At 42.6% G+C, this 26,895-nt stretch overlaps 1 protein-coding gene across 1 annotated transcript in view; it reads left to right on the top strand.

Annotated features, from left to right (window-relative positions):
* The window catches only part of LOC137525416 (unconventional myosin-XVIIIb-like), a 508,546-nt gene that overhangs the window by 301,079 nt on the left and 180,572 nt on the right, over nt 1–26,895 (top strand). The window contains exons 17-19 of the mRNA XM_068246531.1: nt 16,032–16,145; nt 19,427–19,543; nt 23,013–23,096. Of these exons, the coding sequence (XP_068102632.1) occupies nt 16,032–16,145; nt 19,427–19,543; nt 23,013–23,096 (315 nt within the window). The remainder of the gene's footprint in view (nt 1–16,031; nt 16,146–19,426; nt 19,544–23,012; nt 23,097–26,895) is intronic.

The following is a 26,895-nucleotide window of genomic DNA, read 5'->3' as shown; positions in this document are numbered from 1 at the left end:
AGCTTGGGTTACCCCTGACCTGGTGTTCTAGTGTCTTTGTCCTGCCTGATGCTGTTGAGCTCCTGATTTGACTTTGGCCTATTACTTTGTTGATGTCTCATATCCGCCTGCCCTTGAATTCCGATTGTGCATGGACCTATCTTCACATTGCAGCCTCACCTGTTCACCTCTCACCACTGTTGAGGAAATACCAGGCAGCAAAGTAGTCCATTGTCCACTATGGCTAGTGGCTCATCATCTCTAGTGGGGTACTCTGGTGGAGACCTGTAGCCACTTAGGCTCCATGCTTTGGTAGAATCCATGCCTACCTCTAGTGACAGAGTCAACAGAACTGGCTCTCTGGACTTATAACTGCATTACATGAAGGAGGCACGCTTTAACAAAAAACATTAGTATATTCCATAATTCGTATAGTTTATCATTGCCAGAAGTCTGAATAAGGACAAAAACACACTGGAACTACAAGAGGAACAGGTTTAGTTAACAATGTGTATGATTTTTGTGCATGTAAAAACTGTATCCTGCATTATAAATACCTGTAACACTGTGAAGATAAAAGTTATAACCACTTCCCAGGCATCTCCATGAATTCCCACTGAATTTATGGAATGGCATATGGTTTCATCATGCTCATGTCTCAGTGCTGTTTTCTAGGTAAGCTCAAACAGGAAGCAGCAGTAACCTGATCAAGTCAATCACATTCATTTATGATGTGTTTATATTTAGTTTTTTTTTTTTACTGACCTCTCCGGTCTGGAGAAAGCTCTTTGGTGCCATATTGTTGATAGTGAATGGAAATGGAAGGAGCAACTTCTGCAGAAGCTCCTGCAAGTACATGTACAAATTGGTCATCCATGATATGCTTCCCATCTCTATCATTGTGGCTCGTAGGGAAAGTTTGGGCCTAAGAATAGATGATAGTGGCATCTAGTTTGCTGACAGTGGGAGTGGCCTCAGGGGTTTAAATGGGCGTAACTACATGGGACCAGCTTTTGCAACCACAGGGGAGCCTAACTACCACATCTGTTACAAGCCTGAGTGGAGAAACTGGGATTGAGCAGTTTTCAGCTACACAGACACTGAGACGGAAATACTGTGCAAAAATGTTTAATTACAATCATGCATGCAGTATTATGCAAATTCAATGCCACCGCATGCATAACAAACTATGTATAAAGGTCAGGAAATGCGGTGGCAACTATGTACAAAGAGGCAACCACCACACGCATACACACCATACAAACAAGGCAAGGTGCAAACCACCAAAACTCTATCTATCTATCTACCTAAATATATACAGAATATATACACATATACACAGGACAAATATATACACCAATTGCAGTACAAAGAGACAGGCACAAAATCACGGTCAGAACAAAGCATAAATCGGCAACAATCCAGCAAACACGGTACAAAAGGAGCAGGCAGGAATCAAGGTCAGACAGGTAATAGGTTCAGTAACTAAGTAGTAGACACAGGAATACAAGATACTAGGAAACCAGGGTTGTCCAGATACTCAAGCTTGGGGAGCACAAAGTTCTGGCACAGGTTGCTCCTTGCAGGGCTTTTATATCAGGAGGACACACCTGCTGCATGATTGAAACCAAGTCCATAGAGAGCAACCCATGTATTGGCAGAGCTGTCTCCAAACAGCATAGAGCCACCTAGTGGTGGAACAATGAAAGTTCAGGTTATGCACAGTTCCCAAAGCCACCTGCTGGTGGAATAACGGAAGTTCATGAGAGTTCAACACAATGCTGCCACCAGCAGGCAGGAAGTGGCATGACCAGATTCCTAACAACGTCAAACCCTCCAATAGAGAGGTCCATCCTTCAAATAGGCTGTTTATATGGCTACAGTTGTTTGGGTGTGAAGATTATGATGTCTTACATCTTAACACACTTGTTTTATGACCCTAAAAGAGGTGTCCCCCAGGATGTGAGGGTCACAAGGGTTGGACATTGGGGACCCCATCAAAGTTTTGCTGGGAGGCTCAATGATTTCTAGTTATGCCCATAGAACCAACCAAAGTTGGTGGTCTGTTTTGCTGGCTTCTGTTGTGCTAAGGAAGCTGGGCATGCAGCAGAGCGAGTGACTGCCAGGAGGAAGAAGGGACTGGATGAAACTAGAGCAGGTAAATATTTTGTACAAAGCTCTGCTGCACTGACTCTGCAAGGGGGTAGAGAGGAGGCAGGGCCGGGCTGAGGCATAGGCTGGGGAGGCTCCAGCCTCAGGGCGCAGTGTAGGAGGGGGCGCACAATTCATTCAGCTGTCATTCCTAATTGTGTATGAAGCAGAAAGAAATAAGAAAAGGGGATACATAGCAGTGACTGCAAGCCAGATAACTAGATATTAAGGTGTTGGGGAGGTTGTGGGCCCTGTGGCCCTCTTAGTCTAATAGCAATCAGTGTGTGATGGCTGGGGTGGGAGGGATGGAGGGGTGCACTTTGGTGTCTCAGCCTTGGGTGCTGGAGGACCTCGTCCCGCCTCTGAGAGGAGGCACAGTCAGGCCCCAAACTATTCAAATGATTATTTAACAAGGCCACTCCTAGGGTACAATGCAACATGGAAATCTGTGGTTTATTATAATTAAAGGGATACTGTAGGGGGGTCGGGGGAAAATGAGCTGAACTTACCCGGGGCTTCTAATGGTCCCCCGCAGACATCCTGTGTTGGCGCAGCCACTCCCCAATGCTCCGGCCCCGCCTCCGGTTCACTTCTGGAATTTCTGACTTTAAAGTCAGAAAACCACTGCGCCTGCGTTGCCGTGTCCTCGCTCCCGCTGATGTCACCAAGAGTGTACTGCGCAGACACAGACCATACTGGGCCTGCGCTGTGCGCTCTTGATGACATCAGCGGGATCGAGGACACGGCAACGCAGGCGCAGTGGTTTTCTGACTTTAAAGTCAGAAATTCCAGAAGTGAACCGGAGGCGGGGCCAGAGCATCGGTGAGTGGCTGCGCGGGCACAGGATGTCTGCGGGGGACCATTAGAAGCCCCGGGTAAGTTCAGCTCATTTTCCCCCGACCCCCCTACAGTATCCCTTTAAGGCTTTGTAGCCATGTGGAATGCTGCATCTAAATGAGCACTCCATAGAAAACTGCTGTAAGCAATTGTACATGTATGTTTCCTCATACTAGTCTTATATTAATATTAATATGCAGTGATCTATGATATAGGTCAAAGATATAGAAGCATAAGGATAATGTCAAATGTTCTAATTACAGAATGGATGTGCTTCTCTTGAGCCTGCAGATATGTAACCTTTGCCTCTGTCTGCTAGGCATGACTGTTTTTTAAAGAGCATTTTGGTGTTTGCTTGTCCTCTCCTGGGGGAGAATTCTGTGACACTTTCTAGACAAGTAGATATGAGATGACTTTCATGTATTTTTTGCTGATGACAGAATAAAAATAATTGATGCCATGCTTATGATGGAATAAAGGGATCTGTTTTAAAAGTACAAGTCCCAAACAGGCATTTGTAATTTGTAATCTGAATATTTGCTCTTCTATAAAAGTGCAGGTTTATTGGTCAGGGATTGCAGTTTGTTTCTGTATTTATTTATCCTTATAACCATTATTCTATTCTTTGCTATTTTATTTGAATATAGTCTGTTTTGGCTGTAAAGCCTTTTACACACACTAGAAGTTCTTTGGCTGAGATAGTAGTTCTGCCCCATATCAGGAAGTAGCTAACATGTGTACAGCTGCCCCATGACACATTGGCAAATAATGGCGAGCAACAAACAATTTAATTGGTCTTGTAGTTACCCGCCCCCTGGATACCCTTGCTGCATCTCATCCTGCCTCTATTGACAGTACACACTGGTCGGTTATAGTTGAACAATGTGTTTGTACAGTGCTTCTTCCTTGCAATGTTGCCCTAGTAACTAACAATTATTAAGGTCAACATCAATAGAGCATGTTTATGTGGCTTAAGATGTCAATGGGCCTGATTCACAAAGCGGTGATAACTCAGTTATCACGCCTAAAAGACTTTAGGCGTGATAACCTTTGCACCGCTGAGTTACCACTGCTTTGTGCTCTTTATCGCGCACAAAGTCCCGCGTGCAAAGTTTTGCGTGCGCAATCACGCAATTCTGCGTGCAGCGCCCATAGGGTTTAATGGGCGCATTGCGCGCACTGCACCGTGCGCCGCGCGATTGCGTGCGCAAAACTTTGCGCGCGTGAATTTCGCGCGAGTTTCATTTTATCACGCCTAAACTGAGTTTAGGCGTGATAAAGGGCTTTTCACAGGCGTGCAAACACTTTGCACCGCTTTGTGAATCAGGCCCAATATCTCCTACAGTGCTGCTGACATCCATCTTGGTTGCTATATAAAGATACCAACCACAAGCTAAAGGTTTATTAATTGCTCTTTTTGATGCAGCTTTTCAGAGACAAAAGTGAATACCAGTATTAAGCTCAGACAATCTCTCTGATTTGCTATTCACTTTAAAATAGTTGTGCTTCACTCCTATTCCCTGACCCACAATAGCCTCCCTACTAGGTCCCAAACCCTTTGACATGAATCTCTAATGATTACACACCGATATTTTTCATCGGCTTTGATATCTACTGTGCTACCAAACCACTGATCTATCTAGTCCTGGAAACTCCCTCCTCTTTATACTACACTTATTTTGACATTTTTTTCTATCGCATCCCTCTACTTTTATTCCATTAACCGTAAGATGCCTGTAGGTTTTGCCCCCTCCGGACACTCTTATCCTGCCCTCACACGTACGTATTTTCTTGCCAGTCATCTCTTATTTTCTTACCACCCTGTGTTGACTTCCCAATTTAAAAAATATAATATTCCTTGCTTTTATAACAATACTATATTTCCCAATAGTTAATTATTAAACATCATACTTGTTAGTAACTAAGACCTCACGCCATAGCTCTCTTTGCCTTATGCCTTTCTGGCAGCCATTCCCCCTTGTTCTGTGCACCACCATTGTGAGGGTCAAATACTGACAAGTTGTACTACACTGGCATATTTCTACTGTATATGTGCTGTTATTGAATCTGGTTTAGATTTAGACACTGAGAACAGTTTATGTCAATATGCAATGCGTTTTTCACAGTTTTTTTTTTAAATCATTAAACAAAGTTGATGTAAAAGTAACTGTGACTTTTTACTCATCACCTTCTCCAGAACCAAAAGACAGCAGTGGAGGGATCATGTGAGATTTCTACTTTATATACAGCTCTTCCTTTACCTAATTTTTTTTCTTAAATAACAGCCTGCAATGGAGAAGGTGTGAGAGACACTGAAGCAAACAAATTTAATAAAAAATGATATAATGAATTGCTTGTGTAGTATGGATAATAACTAGACCATTAGTAGCAAAGAAAATATTATTATATATTTATTTTCAGTTACATAGTTTTTTTATAACATTGCATCATTCTCTAGTATTTGCAGTTTACACACTATTTAGCATTCTAAATGATTTTACAGAGCAGGCCAGTGAACTATTGAACTGTCCTCTGGAGAGAAAAAGAAGTTACATTGACAGACAGTTGAGATATCAAGCTTCAGAAGACAGAGCTCTCTGCGACTTTGAAAGTCGTGAAGCTAAATGGCTCTTTTGCATAGATAATAACTGGAGTTTCTTATTTCTTAGCTGTACTAGACATACAAATCATTATATCATACTTTTTTTTTTTTTTTTACTTAAGTGTCTCTTTAAGTAGGATTAGTTTTTTTTTTTTGTGGTAAAAGTTAGGTTCAATTATCAAAGTACGATGAAGAGCACCTTTTCTGGAGTGCAGGTCATCTGGGCACCGTGCAGTTCGGTGCAGGGCGAGTCGGATGATGGCTCTCCCTGCGGCCGCTAAGCTCCAAGGTGGCGTTAAATACTATTCCCCCTCCGAGTTGTTGCTACCGCCAGAGCCCCAAATTACCATTAAGCGGGGTGCACAGCATAGCTTTGGTGCTATGGTAGTGCCCAGCTTCGGCGCACGGCAAACAGCGCTGAGATCCAAAATAACCTGATTCGACCTTTTCTGTGCAGTTTCCCTACTATCAATGTCCCTGCTCTGCTCCACAGAGGCGCTTGGCTTCTTACAGAGATTGTTTCAGTTACTCCTTGATTTTGCCTGCTGAAGCGGGTTATTATATTATAAACTAGACAATTGTAAAGAGTCGCCCTAATCGTGGATAAAAGCATCTAAAAACAGTTTAAAATTGACAAAACCGTGAGGTAGCCTACCTCAATGACGACAAATCTTTGTAATAAACAAAAGATTTATTATAGCACAGGCAACGCGTTTTGCGGGTCCAAGCCTGCTTCCTCAGGCCAATACAAGTGCCAAGCTAAATGGAATATTTAGCCAAGGAAGCCTCTGCTAGGCGTTGCCTGTGCTATAATAAATATTTTGTTTATTACAAAGATTTGTCATCATTGAGGTAAGCTACCTCACATTTTTGTCAATTTCAACTGTTTTTAGATGCTTTTATCCACGATTAGGGCGCCTCTTTACAATTGTCTAGTGCATCTTGTACCCCCATACGTGTCCCGTTTGAGGGGTGGAGACAGACCACGCGTGGTGTACACCACGGTGGACACCTGTCCCCCTTTTTTTACCCAAGGAGTGCAACCGCATCCAGGTCCTCGGCGACCTCCCCGAGTGGAGTCGGGTTTATTGTCTCCACCTGCTTCCTGCGGTCGGTTGCCCCTCTGCAACCTACCTTTCTAAGTAGATTTTCACTTACTACAATTACCCGATTGTATTGACGTACTGCACCATTGGGCTCCCCGTTTTTGTTCCCTGTGTCCTTTTTCAGAAGGTGTCCTGAAACCCACTACCCGCTTTATTATATTATAAAGTGATTTTTATTTGAAATCAGCCAAATCGAGTCATCCATGGGGAGGTAAGTCCACCGCTACCTCCCTTTTTAAACTGCTCTAGTGTATATTAATCTTCATGGGGCTTCTATTGTAGTAATATTTCATACTGGATGTGTGTCTGGCTTTTAAAGACCTACATGGATAATCTGCATATTCTGCAATGATTCATTATGGGATATCGTTCTTGTTCACATAAAGTGGAATAATTGCACATACCTTCTTAAAGAAGGGAAATTTATATTAAGCATGTCTCAAATAGTAAGTTTTGGGCTCATTTTGATTCCTGGCAAATCCCCAGTGATTCTCAGTCACCATGACCTTTTTGGGTGCTATGTAGACTATTAAGTAGTATTTTTTGCATTCATGTCTTGAGTTGAGAGCAAACCTGTTCTAATGGAAAAACGTTAGATACTTACCTAATGCTGGGTACACACGCTGCGTTTTTTAGGTCGATTTACCATCTGATCGATTACCGATTCGTGTCTGTTATCTTTTCTTGTCTATTTCCATTCACTTCTATGATAAATCTATCAGAAAATAAGATTGGACATGTCGGAAATTATCTATCAAACCATCTATCTAACACAAAATTGTATCGTGTTTACCTAGCATTAAGAGAGGTAAGCCTCTCCTTAGGTAAGTAGCGGAGGGGCTGAGGAGAAGATGGGAAGCTGCTGGACTATCCATAGTCTTCCTTCTCTTTAGGTAAGTATCTGAATTTTATTTCCAATAGTACGCGTTTGCTTTAAGCTCTCATATCTTCCAGCTGTATGCTAGGTGCATTTATACTAATACTGTAGAAATATTTTTAAGAGTGCAGAAAGGCTTAGGCACCCATTGCCTTGCTGCATGTAATTAAATCCCATACAGGTTTATTACATTAATTTCAAAGAAATTAACTTAAGATATATTCACTCTCTAACATCTAAGTGCAATAAAGATGCTATCAACATGCAGTTTTATTGTAATTTTTCTAATACCGTCACCATAGGTTAGCACTGAAGTAAACTGTAGTTTACGTTAACCACTTCCCGACCGCCGTATTGACAATTGGCGGCCGGGAAGTGGACCCCGCAAGGACCGCCGTATTGACAAATGGCGGCGGTCCTTGTAGGGGCATGGGCGGAGCGATCGCGTCATCCGTAACGCGATCCTCTGCCGCCGCCTGGCTCCGCCTACCCGCCGCAACATCCCGCCGGCCATACGGAAGCGCCAGCGGGATGTTAACCCGACGATCGCCGCATACAAAGTGTATAATACACTTTGTAATGTTTACAAAGTGTATTATACAGGCTGCCTCCTGCCCTGGTGGTCCCAGTGTCCGAGGGACCACCAGGGCAGGCTGCAGCCACCCTAGTCTGCACCAAGCACACTGATTTCCCCCCCCCCGCCCCCTGATCGCCCACAGCACCCCTCAGACCCCCCCCCCCCCCCCCTGCCCACCCCCCAGACCCCTGTTTACACCCAATCACCCCCCTAATCACCCATCAATCACTCCCTGTCACTATCTGTCAACGCTATTTTTTTTTATCCCCCCCCCTGCCCCTGCTCCCTCCTGATCACCCCCCACCCCTCAGATTCTCCCCAGACCCCCCAGACCCCCCCCCATGTACTGTATGCATCTATCCCTCCTTTATCACCTGTCAATCACCTGTCAATCACCCATCAATCACCCCCTGTCACTGCCACCCATCAATCAGCCCCTAACCTGCCCCTTGCGGGCAATCTGATCACCCACCCACACCAATAGATCGCCCGCAGATCCGACATCAGATCACCACCCAAGCGCAGTGTTTACATCTATTCTCTCCTCTAAACACCCACTAATTACCCATCAATCACCCATCAATCACCCCCTATCACCACCTGTCACTGTTACCCATCAGATCAGACCCTAATCTGCCCCTTGCGGGCACCCAATCACCCGCCTACACGCTCAGATTGCCCTCAGGCCCCCCTCTTATCAATTCGCCAGGGCATTATTTACATCTGTCCTTCCCTGTAATAACCCACTGATCACTTGTCAATCACCTGTCAATCACCCATCAATCACCCCCTGTCACTGCCACCCATCAATCAGCCCCTAACCTGCCCCTTGCAGGCAATCTGATCATCCACCCACACCAATAGATCGCCCGCAGATCCGACATCAGATCACCACCCAAGCGCAGTGTTTACATCTATTGTCTCCTCTAAACACCCACTAATTACCCATCAATCACCCCCTATCACCACCTGTCACTGTTACCCATCAGATCAGACCCTAATCTGCCCCTTGCGGGCACCCAATCACCCGCCTACACGCTCAGATTGCCCTCAGACCCCCCCTTATCAATTCGCCAGGGCATTATTTACATCTGTCCTTCCCTGTAATAACCCACTGATCACCCATCAATCACCCCCTGTCACTGCCACCCATCAATCACCCCCTGTCACTGCCACCCATCAATCAGCCCCTAACCTGCCCCTTGCGGGCAATCTGATCACCCACCCACACCAATAGATCGCCCGCAGATCTGACATCAGATCACCTCCCAAGTGCAGTGTTTACATCTGTTCTCTCTTCCAAACACCCACTAATTACCCATCAATCACCCCCTGCCACTGCTACCCATCAGATTAGACCCCTATCTGCCCCTAGGGCACTCAATCACCCACCCATACCCTCAGAACGCCCTCAGACCCCAGCCCTGATCACCTCGCCAGTGCATTGCTTGCATCTATTCCCCCCTCTAATATCACCTTGAGACACCCATCAATCACCTCCTGTCACCCCCTAGCACACCTACCCATCAGATCAAGCCCTAATTTGCCCCGTGTGGGCTCCTGATCACTCAGCCAAACCCTCAGATCCCCCTCAGACCCCCTTCCGATTACCTCCCCAGTGCATTCATTGCATCTATTTACCCCTCTAACCACCCCCTGAGACACCCATCAATCACCTCCTGTAACCCCCTAGCACTCCTATCCATCAGATCAGGCCCAATACAACCTGTCATCTAAAAGGCCACCCTGCTTGTGACTGGTTCCACAAAATTCGCCCCCTCATAGACCACCTGTCATCAAAATTTTCAGAAGCTTATACCCCTGAACAGTCATTTTGAGACATTTGGTTTCCAGACTACTCACGGTTTTGGGCCTGTAAAATGCCAGGGCGGTATAGGAACCCCACAAGTGACCCCATTTTAGAAAAAAAGACACCCCAAGGTATTCTGTTAGGTGAATGACGAGTTCATAGAAGATTTTATTTTTTGTCAAAAGTTAGCGGAAATTGATTTTTATTGTTTTTTTTCACAAAGTGTCATTTTTCACTAACTTGTGACAAAAAATAAAATCTTCTATGAACTCACCATACTCTTAACGGAATACCTTGGGGTGTCTTCTTTCTAAAATGGGGTCACTTGTGGGGTTCCTATACTGCCCTGGCATTTTAGGGGCCCTAAACCGTGAGGAGTAGTCTACAAAACAAATGCCACAAAATGACCTGTGAATAGGACGTTGGGCCCCTTAGCGCACCTAGGCTGCAAAAAAGTGTCACACATGTGGTATCGCCGTACTCAGGAGAAGTAATACAATGTGTTTTGGGGTGTATTTTTACACATACCCATGCTGGGTGGGAGAAATATCTCTGTAAATGGACAATTGTGTGTAAAAACAATCAAAAGATTGTCATTTACAGAGATATTTCTCCCACCCAGCATGGGTATGTGTAAAAATACACCCCAAAACACATTATACTACTTCTCCCGAGTACGGCGATACCACATGTGTGGCACTTTTTTGCACCCTAACTGTGCTAAGGGGCCCAAAGTCCAATGAGTACCTTTAGGATTTCACAGGTCATTTTGCGACATTTGATTTCCAGACTACTCCTTATGGTTTAGGGCCCCTAAAATGCCAGGGCAGTATAGGAACCCCACAAATGACCCCATTTTAGAAAGAAGACACCCCAAGGTATTCTGTTAGGACTATGGTGAGTTCATAGAAGATTTTATTTTTTGTCACAAGTTAGCGGAAAGTGACACTTTGTGAAAAAAAACAATACAAATCAATTTCCGCTAACTTGTGACAAAAAATAAAATCTTCTATGAACTCACCATACTTCTAACGGAATACCTTGGGGTGTCTTCTTTCTAAAATGGGGTCATTTGCAGGGTTCCTATACTGCCCTGGCATTTTAGGGGCCCTAAACCGTGAGGAGTAGTCTGGAAATCAAATTCCGCAAAATGACCTGTGAAATCCTAAAGGTACTCATTGGACTTTGGGCCCCTTAGCACAGTTAGGGTGCAAAAAAGTGCCACACATGTGGTATCGACGTACTCGGGAGAAGTAGTACAATGTGTTTTGGGGTGTATTTTTACACATACCCATGCTAGGTGGGAGAAATCTCTCTGTAAATTGACAATTGTGTGTAAAAAAAGATCAAAAAATTGTCATTTACAGAGATATTTCTCCCACCCAGCATGGGTATGTGTAAAAATACACCTCAAAACACATTGTACGGCAATACCACATGTGTGGCACTTTTTTGCAGCCTAACTGCACTAAGGGGTCCAAAGTCCAATGAGCACCTTTAGGCTTTACAGGGGTGCTTACAATTAGGCACCCCCCAAAATGCCAGGACAGTAAACACACCCCACAAATGACCCCATTTTGGAAAGTAGACACTTCAAGGTATTCAGAGAGGGGCATGGTGAGTCCGTGGCAGATTTCATTTTTTTTTTTGTCGCAAGTTAGAAGAAATGGAAACTTTTTTTTTTGTCACAAAGTGTCATTTTCCGCTTACTTGTGACAAAAAATAATATCTTCTATGAACTCACTATGCCTCTCAGTGAATACTTTGGGATGTCTTCTTTCCAAAATGGGGTCATTTGGGGGGTATTTATACTATCCTGGAATTCTAGCCCCTCATGAAACATGACAGGGGGTCAGAAAAGTCATAGATGGTTGAAAATGGGAAAATTCACTTTTTGCACCATAGTTTGTAAATGCTATAACTTTTACCCAAACCAATAAATATAGGCTGAATGGGTTTTTTTTTCATCAAAAACATGTTTGTCCACATTTTTCACGCTGCATGTATACAGAAATTTTACTTTATTTGAAAAATGTCAGCACAGAAAGTTAAAAAAATCATTTTTTTCCAAAATTCATGTCTTTTTTGATGAATATAATAAAAAGTAAAAATCGCAGCAGCAATCAAATATCACCAAAAGAAAGCTTTATTAGTGACAAGAAAAGGAGCCAAAATTCATTTAGGTGGTAGGTTGTATGAGCGAGCAATAAACCGTGAAAGCTGCAGTGGTCTGAATGGAAAAAAAGTGCCTGTTCCTTAAGAGGGTTAAAGCCCACGGTCCTCAAGTGGTTAAGTTGATCCTTTGTGTGCTGTTGACTTATTGTAACTCTATCAAACCCTAGTGCAGGCTTGTGGTTTTTATGTGTATTGTGTAGAATATATCATAATCAATGATTTACTTAATAAAGTTAAAGAGAAACTTAGGTGAAGTAAAAAAAAAAAAGATTTTAACTTACCTGGGGCTTCTTCAAGCCCCCTGGACTTGTACTGTGCCCAGAATGTCCTCCTGACTCCCTCCAGCCAGCAGAAGTGACCCTTGCAAAGCTGGCCTGTCACTGCGAGTCAGTGGCTACTGCGCATGCACGGCCCAGTGGCGTGCACACCATGGTCGTAGTATGCGGAAATTGCAACTGCACATGTGCAAAACCCTTCCAGCGGCGGTAGTGTGACCAGGGTGCTCGGGGCCACGCATCTGCAGTAGTGGCTAACTGCCAATGACTGGACCCCAGCTTTGCGGGAGTTGCCGCTGCTGCCCGGAGGGGATCAGGTGAACGTTGTGGGCACAGTACAAGTCCAGAGGGCTGGAAGAAGCCCCAGGTAAGTTTAAAAAAATGTTATTTCACTTAAGCTTTCCTTTAATGCTTTATTACCTTGCTTTCTGTATTTGTAATTCTAAAGTCCTGTGATACTGTCACATGCAGGTTGGCTGGTTCCCAGTCTGTGAACTATTTAAAGAACCTCCCTCTATCCCATCATCTCCCATATATGAGGTAGTCATTATTTCACTGTCAACACAGTCTAGTCCCTTCCTGCTCTGTGTGTTAAAGGACAACTAAAGTGAGAGGGATATGGAGGCTGCCATATTTATTTCCTTTTAATCAATACCAGTTGCCTGCCTATCCTGCTGAGTATCTGTCTCTGATACTTTTAGTCATAGCCCCTGAACAAGCATGCAGCAGAGCAGGTGTTTCTGACATTATTGTCAGATCTGACAAGATTAGCTGCATGCTTGTTTCTGGTGTTATTAAAGAGAAACTCCGACCAAGAATTGAACTTTATCCCAATCAGTAGCTGATACCCACTTTTACATGAGAAAAATAATGATTTTCACAAACAGACCATCAGGGGGCGCTGTATGACTGATTTTGTGCTGAAACCCCTCCCACAAGAGGCTCTGGTACCGTACGGTACTCTGGGCAAACTGTCACAATGTAACAATGTTCAGACAGGAAATAGCTGTCTGTTAAAGCCAGACCAGCTAGAAACAGCTCCATAATCTGCCCACAGTAACAATGTCACCATGTAATACAAGTCAGAATGTGAATCTGGGAGAGGAAAGATTTTACAATGAGCAAACACTGACTAAATCATGTATACATAATTATTGTAAAAATGAAGCACTTTTTTTATTACATTATTTTCACTGGAGTTCCTCTTTAAGGCACTACTGCAGCCAAATAGATCAGCAAGATAGCCAAGCAACTGGTATTGTTTTAAAGAAAATACATATGGTAACCTCTATATTACTCTCACTTCAGGTGTCCTTTAAGGCCCATACACACACTAGATAAAATTTGGCTGAGGCAGCAGATAATGACCTCCTCTGCCTGTGTACAGCAGCTCCGGACTCCCGACGGCAACCCGGCCAGCGATCCGCCTGGTGGATTACCTTGGCTGAGAACTTTTTTCTCCCCACTCATCCTGCCAAACGTGTGACATCACAGCCGCCCTGCTTCATTAGCCTCCCCCCCTCCCCCAAATTGCAATGGAGCACAGAGCTAGTAAGCAGGCTAGCAAGACTTCTGTACAGTGCCGGCCCTGCATTGTTGCTTGAGCATTTTAAGGAGTAATATGAAATGTGTACTTAGAGTGACACTCTACATTCAGTGACCTAATTTGACTGTTAAAAGTAGGCCTTAAAAGGTGTGTGTCCATGGACAGTTTAGCCATGTTTGTAGCACTACAAAATCAGAATGTTGTATTTGGCTGCATTTGGAAAACCTAGTTTTTTTATGATCTCAATCAGCTCTGACATCTGTACAGCTACAGTGGGTTGCAAAAGTATTTGCCCCCCTTGAAGTTTTCCACATTTTGTCACATTACTGCCACAAACATGAATCAATTTTATTGGAATTTCACATGAAAGACCAATACAAAGTGGTGTACACGTGAGAAGTGGAACGAAAATCATACATGATTCTAAACATTTTTTACAAAGAAATAACTGCAAAGTGCAGTGTGCGTAATTATTCGGCCCCCTTTGGTCTGAGTGCAGTCAATTGCCCATAGACATTGCCTGATGAGTGCTAATGACTAAATAGAGTGCACCTGTGTGTAATCTAATGTCAGTACAAATACAGCTGCTCTGTGACGGCCTCAGAGGTTGTCTAAGAGAATCTTGGGAGCAACAACACCACGAAGTCCAAAGAAGACACCAGACAGGTCAGGGATAAAGTTATTGAGAAATTTAAAGCAGGCTTAGGCTACAAAAAGATTTCCAAAGGCTTGAACACCCCAAGGAGCACTGTTCAAGCAATAATTCAGAAATGGAAGGAGTATGGCACAACTGTAAACCTACCAAGATAAGGCCGTCCACCTAAACTCACAGGCCGAACAAGGAGAGCGCTAATCAGAAATGCAGTCAAGAGGCCCATGGTGACTCTGGACGAGCTGCAGAGATCTACAGCTCAGGTGGGGGAATTTGTTTATAGGACAACTATTAGTCGTGCACTGCACAAAGTTGGCTCTTATGGAAGAGTGACAAGAAGAAAGCCATTGTTAACAGAAAAGCATAAGAAGTCCAGTTTGCAGTTTGCCACAAGCCATGTGGGGGACACAGCAAACATATGGAAGAAAGTGCTCTGGTCGGATGAGACCAAAATGGAACTTTTTGGCCAAAATGTAAAACGCTATGTGTGGCAGAAAACGAAGAAAACAGCACATCAATCATAACACACCATCCCGACTGTCAAATATGGTGGTGGCAGCATCATGCTCTGGGGTTGCTTCTTTTCAGCAGGGACAGGGAAGCTGGTCAAAGTTGATAGGAAGATGGATGGAGCTAAATACAGGGCAAGTTTGGAAGAAAACCTCTTGGAGTCTGCAAAAGACTTGAGACTGGGGCTGGGGTTCACCTTCCAGCAGGACAACAATCCTAAACATAAAGCCAGGGCAACAATGGAATGGTTTAAAACAAAACATATCCATGCATTAGAATGGCACAGTCATCATGGCCCCTCGATCTGGGGGACCCACTAACTACTGCACTACTAGCTCTTCTTCATTGGAGTTATGCTGTTAATAATTACCCGTTTATGTTGTGAGTAGCTTTGATCATTAAGACAATGTTCGTGTCCAATGGCTACATGTCCTTGACACTGCAGCTGTTCTTGGCAGATTTTGGTACTACTTATCAATCAAAGTTTATGTACAGAGTGCTTTGATGAGGCCCAATGTAAAACTTGGCTCCATAGCTTCCTAGCTACACCACTGAGCAGGTCTGCACAGTAATCTCTTCTAAAGACATCAGCCAGAACTATCATCAATGATCGTTTACAAACAGCAGAAATTTGACTATCCACATGTATCAGTAAAGTGATTTCCATTGTCTTAACACATGTATCGGTCTGATTGGTCCATCTTGAACTGCAAAAAACAAGATGTAATACAATTTAATTTATAGGATGTATTACTTTTGCTGTGTATATAATATGTATTCATTGCCTATAGCAATCATTCTAATAGCACTATTGCAACACGGTAGGAATATGTATAGGAAAACCATCTCCCTATAGGACATGCCCTAGGGGGCTGAATGGTGATGTCCGGTGGCTAACTCTAATGCCTTCTGACATTCTGTCTTTCTGTTTCAGCTTGAAGAGAGTGAATCCAGGTACGCAGAGTCCCAAAAGTCCTTGAAGTCACTGAGCTCCGAGCTGGAAAGCCTACACATGGAGCTAGACAATATTTCCAGGAATAAGAACATGGTAATTTCCATTTTTATCACTTCCCCACTCCTGTCTAACTGTTTTAGAGGGCTTTTAACCCTCATATAAACAAATACCGTGACCTTTAAATCATATCAAAATGTGATTTACTCCTCTGTTGTTTTTTTATTATTTTAATTATTGTTTGGAGACACACCAAGGCTGCGGCATTGTGGCTTTTTTTTATCTAGGTGAATATATTCCTAGCAAGAAAGGAGTAACAAATTGTATTTTATAAAATTGAAATCGGCCACTGTGCCTTAAATTAAACAAACAAATGATATGTATTATATTTGGGCATCTGAATGAAAATGAATTACAAGGCCAACATGTATCATGCTGGGAGCTTTGTCCCTCATAGTGCATAACTGACTGTAATAATTGTGTTGAACAATTTCCTAATATACCAGAATAATCATTAGATGCTGCTTAAAATGTAGCTATTTGTTAAGGCACTAAAAAAGAAAAGCCTAAAGTGAACCTGTTCTAGATGTTAGTTGTTCTAGATGAATGACTAGATCCTATAATTGTTATGGTAATGCCAAGTAGAGATGTAGCTGAGGATTGAGACAGGTGTAAAACTGTACTAATACCATGGTTACATGAAATATGGAACATGGACGTTATGGAGTTTCTTATCTTGCTGTATTATATCAATGGTCAGTCAGTCTCCCTTATCACTGACTCCATTGAGTCTATTTACAGTATTTCACATAAGCAGTCGGCCATGGTAACATGGTTTTCAACCCATCCACATTCACATCGCTATAGTCCTGTTCATAGAGGCCATAGAGCAGAACAGTGCAGTTGCTCTGAACCACTTCTTCCTAGCCAGCTGATTTTACCAAACATTTTGCCAAACACCCATTCACTTAGGTTGTTACCACATGAAATAATAAAATTACCAAATTACTGACTTGTGTGGTAAATACCTCAATAAATATCAATTCACAAAGATTAGAGCATGGGGTAAAACAATGTGAGATGTTCAGTATTAATCTTCAGCCTGGAGATGTCGGTAACTAGCAATCAGCATGCGGTAAAATTAGAGGGGGGATCTGCAATGACACAGTCTGAGGAGGCGTGTCATTCGGGTGGCAAATGGGGGGGGGGGGTAGTGCTGGGCATAACCCGGAAGTGACACAACCCACTATTTGCCCACTTGCCTGGAGAGCCGCAGACATGGCCGACTGCCCCCAAAAATAGAAGACGGAGCTGGAGGATAGTAAGTATGTCTACCTATACTGGGAGCACCACCTATACGCTTATTTTTCTGCACACCCGTTCTTTGTCTTAGTGGGATCTATGGAGAACTGCTCACAATTCAACTCTTTCAGGAGACTATTTCTTTGCACAGCATAATGTTGTACATGTCAGTGCTTTCCTCTACCACGGGATTTAATTACCATGTGCCATTAGCATAGACGTGGGAACTTGTTTTTTTGGAAGAAATTGGGTAAAGGTGCAAAGCTGTTATGCAGGTATTCTGTTCCCAGTGGAACTTCTCCATGAAGCTGACACTAAGGCCTTGTTCACAGTGGAGTTCATTTCAAATACCATTTTCATAGTATTTGCTGCAGCTTGTCAAATGCTTGCGGGACATCATTTTATAGTGATGCATTGTATTTTGTGAACACCTGTCAAAGGCTTAACAACACCTGCCAAATGCTTCAAAAATGCCTGTAGGGTTTTCTAAGCATTTGACAGACTTTCTTCTACATTTCCATGGTAGGCCGAATGCCAGCCAGATGTGATGAAGGAGCTGTAGGTGGCTTAGTGCCTATGCAAATGTGGAGAAAATAAAAGTCTCTTTTCAAACATTAATTAATGTACACATTTAATTAGAACTAAACTTTGACAAAGAGAGCAGGTCAAATACTTGGATGTCAAGGTTACTGTTGCTGATGAAAACTCCTAAATGAGAAACTGATCAGCATAAATAAACACTACTTGTTTATGGTTTTATCCTCTTCCCAAAAGGTAAAACTTTATCCCACTTCTGAAAACAGTGAATTGATTCCGATTGCAGGGAGATATTACTTTGTTTGTAACAGAGACAATGCACAGGACTTTACCTATCTGCTGTGGATGGGGCTGATATCAGGAGCAAGATGGGTACTGTCATTAAAAGTTTTACCAATTGTTACTGTAGCATTCAATAGTTTATATTATAACCTCATACAATAGTATAGCTCTTCAAAGTAAACCTGTAATGAAAAAAACTTAAGAAGCAGATACTTACTAAGTACCGTAATGGATTGCCTCTTGATAGTCCAGTGGCTTCCCCGATCCTCATTGATACCTTTGCTGCTGGTTGGGTCCCTCTTCATCTCCGTGGCTGCACTCCCATCTTTGTTATGAGTGTGGCTGTTCTGCCCAAGGGCCAGTAAGGTTTGCCCCTATGCAGTGGCGCAAAGTCACTCTGCATGGAGGAAAAAGTTGTGCAGGAGAGGCATTGTTCTACTACACAGGTGCAAACCCTACTGGCATCTACAAAGTGCAGCCACAAGCAACATTCTCAAACATTTTGTTGCACTGCAATGGAGGGGTTTGTGGAGATCAGGTGAAGCCTCTGGACTATACAAATTTCACCTGAAAAAAAACAGTGCCACCATAGGTGCCTATTATAAGTTTGGGCACATGGCCAGGCTATTGGGCACCTCCAGGCACCAAAATTGACCTTCTTTGCCACAAATTGTGGCATTTATAATTGCTGCAATATGCAGCAAAGAAGATTAGTGGCAGGCCATGTACATTTTGTGAAAATGAAAACTGCAGTATTGCATAGCGGATGGGGAGCCCCCAAAGCCTGCGATCTTACCGGGCGCTGAAATTCACCTCGCTTGCTGCTAATCAGGTGCCTCCAGGCACCGAATTTTACCTTCTTTGCCGTATATTGCGGAAATGCAAATTGTGGCATTACATAACGGGTGGGGAGCCCCCAATTCTTTCAGCCACCGTAAACCTCCACCCGGAGAGGGCGGGGTATAGCTTGGCCACAAGAGTGAATGGCTGCCTGAAAGAGATTAGGATGTGAGGGCACTGATTTCTACATACTGTTGTGTTTAGTTTATTGTTATCCTTCGCTAAGGATGCAACTAAAGGCAGCAATTTCTTATTTTCATCCTTTATTTTGTTTAACAGAAAGTTTGAAACACTTTGTAAAAGTTAACTATTGTAAAGTAATATAACATTGAAAGCTGTTGGTATCGGTATTCCAATCTTCAGTTCCAAGGAGGAAAAAGAATTTCACAACCAGCATATTTTGTTCTCTTTGTCAGGTTGATGAACAATTGTACCAGCTACAGCATGAGAAAACCGATCTTCTGAAAAGAATCGATGAGGACCAGGAGGATCTGAATGAGCTTATGAAGAAACACAAAGCCCTTATTGCTCAGGTGAATAAAAAAAAGCCTTGAAAAGAGCCTTCTACAACTCCTAATCAATACAGAGGAGACATATCCAATCTAATTTTTTGTTTGAAAGGAATTATAATGTGCAATTTATTCAAGAGAGAGTTTATGGATTATTATTCCTCACCTTACGGTGGTCAGAAATGAGCATTGTGACATTAGGTTGGCAATGTGAGGCATCTTTGTCATACTGCAACGTTAGGTGAAAAAAAGCATTCCAAATCTATTTGACATGCATGACAGAACCGCCATCAGATCTCAGTGATTCCTGACAAAAGTTGCTTCCATCATTTAACAGCATTTTCCAAGCTGCTAACTTAGGAGCTATGCCTGTAATTTTCTACTGAGTGAGAATGACTCTTTTACATACAGTTTGTCTTGTTCTGTTGAGAACTAGAACCAAAGTATCGTAATTGAACTCCTTTATTATACAGCATAGTAAAAACAATCATAATTACTGTGTGTGTTACATTAAAAAATCTATATATTTTAGCTGATGTGATCCTCGTGGCTTTCCAGAGCATCAGTTGCATAAGGCTTTTTCCTGCATTTGCATATTTCTGTTTACTGCATTTTCTGACAGTAGCGGGGAACATATTCCTGGTTATTAATGCTGGCATTTATGTCGTCCCTGGGAATCACAAGCTCTTTCTACTGATGTATTTTTATTGCTGGTATGTCACTGCTTCCTACCACGAGTCTTACTGCCCTTTGGTTACAGTGACCCTGTAGTGAAAGGGTCATATTTATTTTTGTTTAACCACTTTGCACCTAGACCCCTTAGGGCTGGTTCACACACTCTCTAAACATTTTCTGCAAATGTTGAAAGCATTGTTTAAAGGCGGTCTACCACTGCTGCATTCTAATGTACGTTTTTAAAAGCTGGCTGTAGCTTTTAGCGACTTTTAGATGCTGTTGTGTAAATGCAGCAGTTGATCCCAACACCTCGCATCTATATATCCACATGCCTCGGTGCACAATATAGAATAGTTTCTATTGGGTATCACCAGGCACCGAAATATACCTTGTTTGCTGCAAATCACAGCTTTTATAAAAGGTGCCTATGGCGGCACCCTTTTTTCGGTAAGGGCTGCTTTGCCCTTTTTCCCTGATTCACTCGTGCAGATCCTATGCCTTTTAGGCCTTGGTGTTCAGCATCACTGAAAACTTCTTTATTGAGAAAACTAAGCAAGATTGTCCAGGCAGCTGCATCATATAATAAATTGGTGCTGGCTCATATCACTAATGCATAAATCAAGCCTGAATGCAGGTAGCAGTAATTTACAATACCCAGTAGATAACGAGAGTTTATTTAGCTGTTGAAGCTTTATTGAATGAGCATCAGGACCTTTACTTGTGACTGATCTTCTCCATGTACTTGTTCAGTAGAGGTGAATGAAATTGTTGCTGGCTGACAACAGGAGCCCAGATAATGTAGGACGTTAATAGCTTGAATGTGGTATTAAATAGTAAACAAAACTACTCACAAAGGTGGGTTGCAGGAGGGGCAACCAACCACTATAGGCAGGTGGAGACAATGAACCTAACTCCACTCCGCTCTTTTAAACAAAAACACCAACTGAATATCACAATGGCGTCCACCATGCATAAACAAAGAGGACCCCTCCAATCTTACAGGAAAGGAGGGTATGAACCACACAACAGAGGTAAAGAGGCGCCCATGGTAATGATAAAATTTGGTGAAAAACTGATAAAATATAAATTTATAAAAGCTAGGTGGCTTACCTCAGTAACAACAGTTACAAGGTTTATTATGCATAAGCAGCGCGTTGCACGTGTGCAAGCCAGGTTTCTCAGTCCAATACAAGTGCCAGGACAGCTTTAGCCAATAGTATCAAGGCACTCAATACTATTGGCTACAGTTGTCCTGGCACTTGGCCTGAGGAAGCAGTCTTGCACCCATGAAACGCATTGCCTGTGCATAATAAACCTTGTTTGTCACCTATGACTGTTGTTACTGAAGTAAACCACCTCACACACTTATTTATATTTTATCAGTTTTTAACCTAATTTTATCCATATCTGGGTGCCTCTTTACCCCTGTTGTGTTAATAAAAGCACCATCAATTGGCAGCTTGCTGGCATCATCACAGAATATTAACAGAGCTTTAAGAAATACATTGCAGATTAAAAATAGTCATTTTTATTTTTTCACACTTCATGAATGGTGAACTTGACTTGGTTTAACGAGAATCTCACTTAGTAAGAGGGCGTCTGATTTGCTGCTGCTAGACCAAACTCATAGATTTTGCTCGCTCATCCCTACTATTCAGGTATAGAAGTACAGGGTACCAGAAAGCGGTTTAGCTAGAAATGCAGAGAAAGTCTGTCTCTGTCTCCACTGGACGCCATTGGTTTGATGACCCTAGGGCCTAGGGGCTAGTTTACAGTGCTCAGTTGCATTGCAGACTAATTCTGCATGTCAACTCACTGCCTATACAATTCTATGGGCCTGTTCAGAGTACAGCGTTGCAACACACTGCATTATTCTAACTCACTGCATGCAGGCTTTGTATTAAAGTCTATGGGCTTGATTCACTAAGACAAATAGCATGCCTTATCAGAATTAACATACCTTATCAACGTTAACATGCCTTATCAGAGTTGACATGCCTTATCAGAATAGCATAGCGATCAATACAAACATATGCCTGCTAAGTGGCAATGATGAGAGCTCCACTCGTCCTACCCTGAGCCCCTGCGGGTCCAATCATTTTAAAGGACATTATCCCTGCACCTTGATCGGACCTGAAGGGGCTCAGGGCAGGAGGAGTGCAGCTAGTGGAGCTCTCTTCATTGCCAATTAGCAGGCATAAGTTCGTAGTGCTCGCTATGCTACGCTGATAAGGTGTGTTAACTCTGATAAGGCGTGTTTACTTTGGTAAGGCATGTTAACTCTGATAAGGCATGCTATTTGTCTTAGTGAATCAAGCCCTATGTCAAGTCTCCATTGCAGTTCACATTCATTATAATGCACATGTTATGGAAAGGACCACTGTGAATCCAGCCTAAATCTCTGTTCTTGAAGCCATTATTTGATTCCTTTAACTACTTGCTGACCCGTCAGGTGGATTGGCATGCGCACGGCGGCAGCCCTAGGACCGCTCCATGCTGATTGGCGTGAACTGCTTCCTATGGGGCTAGCAGGAGATCGGCGCGACGATGGGGGGGGGTCACTTGTGTGCTGAGTTGTGCGGCCCTGCAGCGAGGCCTTAAAGCTGCCGTGGCCTATTTCCAGAAAAATGACCTGGTGTTTAGGGGGAGTTTAACACTCCGGTCCTCAAGTGGTTAATCTCAACATTGATATATTTATTCAAAAGCCTTTAAAAAAAAAAACGGTTTTGTTACCTCTGTCATACTAAAGCATTCTGACTGTTTTGTTTTGTGGAAAATGCTATATTAATTCCCTGTTATTCTTTATCTAAATCATTAGTCTGCATCCGATATCACCCATATTCGGGATCTGCAGTCTAAATTAGAAGATGCCCAAAAGGAGAAGAAAAGCCTTCAGGATAAGGTAAAAACAAGTAATACTATATAATAATGTCTTTTAACCAAAGTTGTTTCTCTTAGCAACCTATCCAGTATTCGTTTCTAACCTGCAGTTAAAGAATGACAAATGAAATTGAATTGGTCTTATTTACAAGGGTTGTCCAAAAAAGTAACAGGCATTTGCTTTTATTTGGCTTGCAAGGTATACTTTCAGTGTAACTTAGATCTGTCATTGGCTCACAATATTCAGAGGTCAGGAGCCAATGAAAACGGCTCCTGACTGATGTACGGAACACAGTTGTCTTTAGCTTACATCCCATGTACGGGAGCCACCAATGTTAGAACTAAGCTGCATTAGGCTTAGGCAGCCACAAGTGCAGCATAGTTTTCAATTTGTGGCGGCCCCAAAAGGGTTAAAAAAGACTTTCATGGAATTCCATATCCTTACCTTGGGTTTAAGAGTTAAAGAGAACCTGAACTGAAAATAAAAAGTCAAAATAACCATACACAGGTCATACTTACCTCCTGTGTAGTCTACTCCTCAATCTCTTTCTCCTCTCGTGCATCCCATTTGTCCACTGTGAACAATGAAATTATCCGTCCTCCATTTTAAAAATGACCATTACCCCATAACAGCTTCCTCGTCAGCACACTGTTAAACTGTAATATCACCCACTTGAGCCATAGGGAAACATGGACATTACCTTGAACACTCAGTTGTAACTGACAGTTGCTGATACTGTATATAACTGACAGCAACTGGTATATTTCAGTTCTGAAAATATTGTCAAAACTGGAAGGGATTACTGTAAGTAGAAAATGGTGAGCTTCTGAGAGGAACTGTCAGTGAGGTTAGTATGTAATATTCATTTGCAGCTACGTCATGCGTTTATTTTAAATAATTTTTCCTCGCTTCAAATTCCCTTTAAGAATGTAAGTGTGAATATTTACTGGCATATGCTGCTGCCCTTTATGTTTATTCAGCCCACACAGAACAGCGATGACCTGTTCAGCATCTTATCTCTACCCAGCAGTCAGAAATGTTTGTCACAGCTAAACACATACTTTATTACCTCTTGTTGGTCATATTATGTATATTATGCACTTGCACTTGAAATTCCTGAATATATTTGCTTTAGTGGGAGACGAATGTCACATTCTTATATCATTTATTTTTCTTGTGCCCATATATTTATTCTTGTACCCATATATATACTATTACTTTGGGTTTTTCCCAAACCAAACTTTTAATCAGAAGAGAAAATACTTTTTTTGCTAATTCATAAAGATTTTCACAAGTGCAGTAGAAGTTTGGTAATTTACCAAAGCTTATTGACAAAAATCTGTTCGTAACAGCACAAGTCTATGTTGTTACATGCTGTTCTCAGTGCAGAGACAGCATTACAATAGTAAGATGCATCCCGACATCCCTTTAGATGTGCATGTTTGTTATACTTTTTGGCCTACTGCCTCTGCTCGCTTTGAATCTGTCCATTAGATTTTCTTAACATTTTATTTAGTTGCCACAACTTGGAAGAACTTACAGGAGGCATTACACATGCCATGCTTAAATGATTTCCCCACCAGCTCCTCTGCATCTTCAAACAGGAATGTAAGAGGTTAAACGGCTGAACGATCGCAGGGGACGCCTCTTTTGTTCCGTAATCTCTCTGCTCGCTGCCTGATAGGACCCGCAGGCTTCTCCAGCGGGTCCTATCAGATGCGATCATAGGTACTTGCAGGAGACAGGGGCTATTTCTATTGGATTTCTATTGGATAGCCACATGGAAGGCATTCGAAGCTTGTTTTCACCTCCTCAGAGCTGCCGGTAGTGATCGCACTGATAATCGCATGCTGTAACATTGATGAATTGACATTTGCTGGCATTTATTGAGGTATTTACCGTGCAAGTCGATAATTTACCTCACTGCTTGGTAATTCCAGCTTTCCATGTGGTAACAGCCTTGATTAATTGACATTTTCCTAAGTGCTTGTTAAAGTCAGCTGTTTTTCTGCATTACCGAATGCTTTAATGCTTGATTAATTCAGGCCTTTATCATAAAATGCCCTTTAAGCCACCAGCATGCAAGAAAATACTCAAAATAGTTTTGATAGTACTTTTTCACCTTCATTTTTGTATTCTTTCAATAACAAAATGCTGAAAGGTTGTTTTAAAAAGAAATGGAAAAATTATCTCCTAGGAGAAAACGCAGGTGAAAAGTTAATTGCATGTGGGCCTGTGTCTTTATACCTCTGCAGCTGAGGAAACTTGCTTATTTTTAAAACCATTTTTGTGGAATTAGACAACTTGCGTCAAGTTGCTATTTGAATTGTTATACGATTGCACTGCAACTATCCTGAAGTTTGCACTGCACATTACTGCTGTGATGCGATCATACTGCGAGGCATACTTTCCATAGGGCTATCACTACTTCTGCAACAGGATGCTGTGTTTTTGGGCGATGTGATGCACTTTGTGAAGTGTAAAAGGGTCCTTAGCAAACCAATTAACAAAGAAAGCACTGTGCATTCAGGACACATACTGTTGAACTAGGAGGCTGAATATAGTCCAGAAAATGTTATAAAGCTAATCTCAGACAAAGATACATAATGGGAGGGTGGTCTTCTTTAACAGAGATTCTGAATTGAAGCCTTTCGATGCGTTTTTTCACCCCTTCCTCTCATCCCCACATAACACCAAGGGGAGCATCCCTTCTCCCAATTCCCCTTCTAAACTTTATGTGAAAACACTAAGTTCTAGAGAAGCAATGATATCACATTGAGGCCGGTTGCACACAAGGGGCTTGATTCACGAAGACAAATAGCATGCCTTATCTGAGTTAACATGCTTTATCAGAGATAACATGCCTTATCAAAGTTAACACGCCTTATCAAAGTTAACACGCCTTATCAAAGTTAACGTGCCTTATCAGAGTAGCATAGCAGGCGCTACAAACTTATGCCTGCTAATTGGCACTCCACTTATCCTGACCTGAGCCCCTGCGGGATCGTAGCGCTTGCTATGCTACTCTGATGAGGCATGTTAACTTTTATAAGGTGTGTTAATTTTGATAAGGCGTGTTAACTCGGATAAGGCATGCTATTTGTCTTAGTGAATCAAGCCCATAGTGTTAGTGGTGCAATGCGGGGCAAGCACCAAAATTCAGCACAGAAATTACCCTTCAGATGACCCTGCGCCACGGTTTAGCCTCAGGGTCATATGCATAGTGCCGCCCCAGGTAGTAAATTACACCCTGCTGGGCAGGTAGTATGCCACTGGGATTCCCATTGGGCCACCCATGCCCACCGCATCGCACCATGCTCCCATTGACTTGCATTATTGTGGTAGGCATGGTTCATGTGGTAACACGTTGCAGCCTTTACATCGGCATTGTGGCGATTTGGATTCTTCCGGTACAGTGCATTGCATCACTTGAAGTGTAAAAGTCTCTGTAGACTTGCATGACCCTTGCGGCGGGGTAGAGTGAAAGTAATATGTTGCGATGCAGCACACAAGTTTGCAAGGGGCCTGAGGCTTCTGGCCAGGTTTTCATTGGCTGCAGGGAGAGGCCTGTATCAAGTTCTTGCAGTGGCCCTCTTGTGGGATTTGAGTCCTGTTGGGACTTGCACTTTGTTTATAACAGCCTCCAGTGCTGCTGAGGTTGTAAAGTTGTATGTTATGCTGTCTTCGTGCCAAATAGGGAAGCAGTGGTTTCCTACAGTCATTGTTAACAAGTCTGAGCTTAATGCTGTGTCATTGCTAAGGCGAAAGAATTGCAGACACAGCATCTTTTTCTTACAAAAATAATTAATCATTCACATAC

This window comes from Hyperolius riggenbachi, chromosome 1 (genome assembly GCF_040937935.1).
Source record: "Hyperolius riggenbachi isolate aHypRig1 chromosome 1, aHypRig1.pri, whole genome shotgun sequence".
NCBI classification, from domain to species: Eukaryota; Metazoa; Chordata; class Amphibia; order Anura; family Hyperoliidae; genus Hyperolius; species Hyperolius riggenbachi.
This window is presented reverse-complemented; position numbering and strand designations above follow the sequence as displayed.